The sequence below is a fragment of the Fragaria vesca genome, linkage group LG6 (genome assembly GCF_000184155.1).
Source record: "Fragaria vesca subsp. vesca linkage group LG6, FraVesHawaii_1.0, whole genome shotgun sequence".
Lineage (NCBI taxonomy): Eukaryota > Viridiplantae > Streptophyta > Magnoliopsida > Rosales > Rosaceae > Fragaria > Fragaria vesca.
The window spans coordinates 13,385,302-13,391,238 of NC_020496.1; the positions used below are offsets into that span (position 1 = coordinate 13,385,302).

Here is a 5,937-nt window from a genome sequence, read left to right on the forward strand (position 1 = left end):
CGATCTCTCTCTCTCTCTCTCTCTCTCTCTCTCTCTCTCTCTCTCCTGATCCTTTGCTCTCTCGAATCTCCGAAATCCGCCTCACTTTTCCTCTCTCACCGGATCTGTTTTCCTCTCCGGCTCTCTATCTCTCTCGAATCTCCAAAATCCGGACAAAGTCTGAAGGATTACTCGATTGTACGTCTTAAATCTACAACCCAAGCAAGCCATCGAGTGCTTTTGAGGTAATTTGTCTTCCTGACTTTGGTTAGGGCTTATAAATCTACATCCAGGTGTGCTTACTGTGTAGGAATTTGATGAGTGAGGTAGGTGTGGTTTGATAAATTTTGACGGTGTCATCTCTACTGCGACAGGTTAGTGAAGGATGAGTCATTCTATTGGCTCGCCAAACCAGAAAAACTATGACGTGGAAGCCGGAAGTAACCGCTCCGGCGACGAGGAGGAGTCCAACAATGTGTTTGAGATTCACAGGACCAAGCACGTTTCCGTCGATCGTCTCCGGCGCTGGAGGGTATGGATTTTCTTACTGCTTTGCTTTTCTGTTTTGTTTTTGATTATCTCTGCTTTCCGTTTTCGGTGTTTGCTTTTTTGTTCGGTTGCTTTGAATTTTTGCTGCTATTTGGTGTGGTGCATCTAATTATCTGCCGTATATGCCATATGACATGTGTGTTCTTCAATTGGAGAGCTTGAGATTTGTTGATGTTATGAAGCTCTCTTTCATCAACGATCGATACAGAGCAAAAGAGTGGGATAGGGAGATAATCAGAGAGCTTTATGTGCGCAATAGCTTGCAGATAGTGTTGGGGGATTGCGTTTGATCTAACATTGATCAAAACGGAAGCAAGTCTGTTGTTTCTATTGAATTAGGTTTGTGAGAGTTAGGACTAAACCAACAAAAAAATTGCGGCAGCTGCTACTTTTGCATTTCATGATTACTCTTTTTTTTGTCTGTTTGGTATGCCTTTGTTTGTTAAATTGGGTTTTGTTTGCTTTGCATATTGATTAGATTGGAGTTGTAGCCGAAAGGTTGATATGTGTAAATAGGCTGAGCAATTCTATTTTGTTTTGCAGGGTTGGTGAACTATGTGGTGTCAAATTTTATTACTGTTTTGGACTCAGGTATGAATTATGTTAAGACTTCTAATGCCTTTTCTTTTGGCATTACAATGTTAATGTTTTAAGAGTCGGTGAGTTCTCAGTTGGTATTTGGTTTATTAAGTAAATGATGCTTGATGCTTTTTATCAATTATATTTGTACAGTTTTCAGTTTGAATCTTTTGTTCGTTTTATAAATGCAGATACAAAATTAGGTGGTTATACGATGCTAAGAACTCGAGGTTACTTCTGGCAAGGTAATACATCATTGTTTTTTTTAATGAATCATACATGTTAATGAATTAATTGGTTTTTTTTTTAACTCTTAATGACTAAATTGTTGATTGTGATTGTAAAGTGAATGGCTGATTTGCTCATTTACAATGGCTGTTGGTTTTTTCCTTCTTGCAGTCATAAAGGCCTGATCTCAATTTATTAAGCTAAACAGGCAGACAGACTTTGAAGAACAAAGGAGGGGAAGTTTCAAAACATGGAAGGAAACTCCGTATATGCTGTTATTATCAAAGCATCAAGTCATTTTGCAGTCCTTTCTCTTAACTTCTATTGCACTTTGTTATATGTAGAAGTGAAGGGGCTTTAGTATATAGCAAACAGTGCATATTGCGGCTATATATAACAAACGGTGAACTGATGTATGACACCAATCACAAAGGAAAAGGACACTCGAAAGTCCCGGAGCAACGCCCGGGCAATCTTTCTAGTTTTGAATCTATAGAGTGAACTAAGGCAAGCACTTTGTAGGCACAGCAAGTAATGGCTCAGACTTCCTCATTGTAATTCCTAGATTGTCATTCCAATTCATAGATTCTTTAGAAACATTCCTGCCAAGTGCCCAATCGAATTGGTGAAGCAATGATCCCAAAGTAAGGTGCAGCATTCTATGACCCAATGGCACACCTGCACACATTCTTCTCCCAGCTCCAAAAGGAATCAACTCATAATGCTGACCTTTATAATCAATTTTCGACCCTATGAACCTCTCAGGCTTAAATGACTCAGGCTCATCCGTCCACACTTCTGGATCTCTTCCAATTGCATAAGCATTCACAAATACCTGTGTATCTTTGGGTACGAAGTAACCCATGAACTTTGTATCTTGCACAGCTTTTCTTGGTACAAGGAAGGGAATTGGTGGATGCAATCTGAAGGTTTCTTTGATTATGCATTGCAAGTATGGAAGATTGTCAACGTCACTTTCTTCAATCTTTCTGTTTGGACCTATCACTCTATTGAGCTCGGACTTGGCCTTGTTCAGCGTCTCTGGGTTGCATAGAAGCTCAGTCAGTGCCCACTCGGTTGTGCTGCTTGTTGTCTCTGAACCGGCCATAAATATTTCCTGCACCGCAATATATTCTGATTTGTTACTATTAGTTAGTGACAATGCTATATCATCATGACGATCCTTCTTTTGCCTCTTAATCAAAGTATGCATGAAGAGATTGAAAAATATATACAACTTCTAGTTCCAACTTCCAATCTCTGTGTATATATATGCTATAAACAAAAGAAACTAATACATAACATTATTAATAAATGTGTATACATATCGAGCTAATGTTCCCTCCCATGTGAATTATGCATGTATAGTGTTACACAAATTAAATTATATAGCAAGTGATCCCGAGATTAGGACTCATAATTTTACTAATTTATAGACTCAAGTATATACTTAAATAACCATGGTAAACCTAGCCGGGAGCTACTTAAACTCAACTAATTAAGTTAATTTATATGCAATTAACTAATTAAGTAATGTAACTACTAAATAAACTTCAAGAAAACTGAATTGTACATTGGAAGATATCAAACCAAGTCTATCCGAGCTAGCGCAGAGATCGATCACTTACCAGAATGAAAATATTGAGATGATGATCAGAAATCTTGGCTGATTCATCATTTTCGTTGTCTTCAAAATCAAGCAGCACATCCAGAAAGTCCTTAGTTTTCTCTCCACCCACCAACTTCCTCTCTTTCATCCGCGCCTTCACAAAACAGGAGGCAATCTCCAGAGCTTTTCCGACGTGCTTCTTCATCCTTCTCTTCACACCCTGTGGGTCAAGCCATCTCAGCCATGGAAAGTAGTCCGCTATGTTACCATGACCATTGGTCTCCATCAGTCCCCTCATCGCGTCAAAAAACTCCAACCCTTCTTTCGAATTCGGATCCACCAAGTCCCTCGACAACATTAGATTCCCAAGAAGGTTAAATGTCATGAGGAACACGAACCGAGCGACATGGACTCCCTCTGATGATGATCCATTTTCCTCGAGTTTAGTTGCTTCTTCTTCAATCCATTTTTGCATGTTTTCGACGCACTTTCTGCGTATCGATGCCGTCTCATTGATACGCTTGTTGGTCAGCATGTCCACGGTCACTAGGCGCCTTAACACGCGCCATTGTGTACCGTAAGGGGCCAGCGCGAGTGAACCCTTATGGTAGTCGTGGACACGAGCACCTATATTGATATTCCGCTCAACAAACGTCAGGTCGTGGTTTTTGAAAAACTCGGTGGCTGCTTTGGCGGATTGGATTACCATGGTGTTGCGGACACCGAGCCTCAGCCATAAAACAGAACCGAATCGGTGTCGTAGCTCGGTGAGGGTTTTGTGCGGCATAGCTCCAAGGTCGAGCATGTTGCCGAGGATTGGCCATCCCGGTGGGCCGGGTGGAAACGCTTGTTCACCACCTGAGTTTGATCTCCACCGGATCAGCAAGAACAGCAGAGATGGTATGACAACATAAACAAGAAAATTCCAGGGTAAGTACTCCATCAAGCTGAAGAAATTAATGATGAAGTACGTGAGCTAATTAAGCTTGGTTCGTATATATATACACACACACCATATGGTAAAATTAGAAATTTTATTTGCATTAACTATTGGTCATGGTATGACCACCCATTAAACACTTGACATGTGTACCAACTTGACTAGAGTTAGTGTTTGTTTTTAGAATAAACTGTAGTTAGTGTTAATAAATAAATAAATAACTCTTAAATCATTATTATTGAGTAATTATTCTCTGTACCCGGAACACTACGTGGCACTGTCAGGTATTGTACCCGATCAATCATATAACTCAGATTTATGTGGAGACCAACACGGGGTAAAAAAAAAATATAATTTAATACATCAATCAGAAATAAAGATAAAACACGTGAACCAATAAGATTAAAAGAAAACATAAAACAGTGTTCCAGGTACAGATAATAATTAGCTTCGTTACAAATACTCTCTCAGTCTCTCTCCCACCTTTCTCTCTCTCACCAGCAGAAATCTCTCTCCCATCTCTCCACCACAGCACCACCCAACGTCAATTCGCCACTGACGACGACGATTGGGACGATTTTGTCACCGTCGCCGCTCCTCCGGTCAAAACTCCCGTCGTCAACGGTCCAACCGCCGGTCGACTTGTTCGGGTTCTTCAACGTTCTTAACGCGCCGCCGCCCGCGCCGAATTCATATTCCAATTCTAACTATGAAAACCAGACGTTCAATCTCTTTTTTTTTCTTTTTTCTGCAATTTCAGATGCTCATCTTCTCCTCAACTATAATTAAACTATGCAGCAATTTATCATCTACGTTTGGGTATGTTGAAGAACAAAAATGGAAAAATTAGGAACATTTTGGTGAAAGAAAAAAAAAGAGATTCGGGGGTTGGGTGTAGTCGTGGAGCTGCTGGCAATGCAGTGTTGTTGCTCTGGTGAAAAAAGGAGGGGAATGAGAGAGAGAGAAGAAAAAGAGGGGTGGGCGAAGACCGGAAGAGAGATGGAGAGAGTAATTATTATTATTGATTGATTAATGGTTGATTAATTGATTTAAAAATTATTGTTTTATTAACACTAACCATAGTTAAGTTGTTATACAAATGTCAGTCATGTGTTTAGTGTTTAGTGGGTGGTCATACCATTCACTAATATATTGTTGGTCGGCAAATTTGAACCCGGCGTTAAATGTCATGGAATGATTTTTCTTCATTAGTTTGACAATAATACTTCAACTAACCCTAAACTTAACTTTTTTACTTATGGTCAAGCCACCACAATTAGTATATATGTAGTACTAATACAACGTGCTATATAATAATTGCCTTTGATTAAGAGCAAAGTTATGGAACCATTAGACATAATTCTTAATCCATTAGCAATGTAATACTTAATTCTGCAGCGCTATGAAATTTCTTTTTCTTTCTCAAAGCTACGTATAAGTTACAACATTTGAGCCACGATGTAATAAAAATTATTGATCATTATGTATATGTTATGGAGGAGATCTAAAGTTAATTAAGTTAGACCACACATGCCAATATATAAGACGAGATCGAGAGTTATAAACTAACTCAATTATGTGCTAGGGCATGTGCCTTTTTTCCGATATGTAATGCATCATCTCACTCATGTCAATTAATGCAGTGCTCCATATTTCTTGTATAGTAGGGGTGAAGTGCCCAAAATCTGGGGAAATATTTTCTTTTCGAAGGTGAAATCATATGGGTTTGATGTGTCCTCATTAAATATTTTTCATATATACGGAGCAGATTCCATGTATCTATCGTTATTGTCAACTCCAATACTTGTGAAAGGCATATGCCCCAATTGATATTGCCAGAATAAAATCATACGACTCGTTCCACAATGTGATGAACACCCCCATTTATAAAGAATTGCCGTCAATATTGATTCTTGTTCTCGGTTATTTGATTCTTGCTTACTACAAATACTTACATTTATTAAAAAATAATTACTTTAATATATTTGTAACAACGACTCCAAAATTCGTCTTCAATATAAGTCGTCTTGCATGGCATGGGCAAACAAACAAT

The 5,937-nt window shown here is 38.9% G+C and overlaps 1 protein-coding gene across 1 annotated transcript; it reads right to left on the reverse strand.

Annotated features, from left to right (window-relative positions):
* Positions 1-1,579: 1,579 nt before the first annotated feature.
* On the reverse strand, positions 1,580-3,911 carry LOC101310531 (cytochrome P450 76A2-like). The gene is made up of 2 exons (XM_004302995.1): positions 2,964-3,911; positions 1,580-2,452 (listed from the first exon to the last, which is right to left on the reverse strand). Exons 1-2 carry the CDS (start codon positions 3,885-3,887, stop codon positions 1,838-1,840), a joined length of 1,539 nt encoding a protein of 512 aa, XP_004303043.1. The 5' UTR covers positions 3,888-3,911; the 3' UTR covers positions 1,580-1,837.
* Between the last annotated feature and the right edge of the window lie 2,026 nt (positions 3,912-5,937).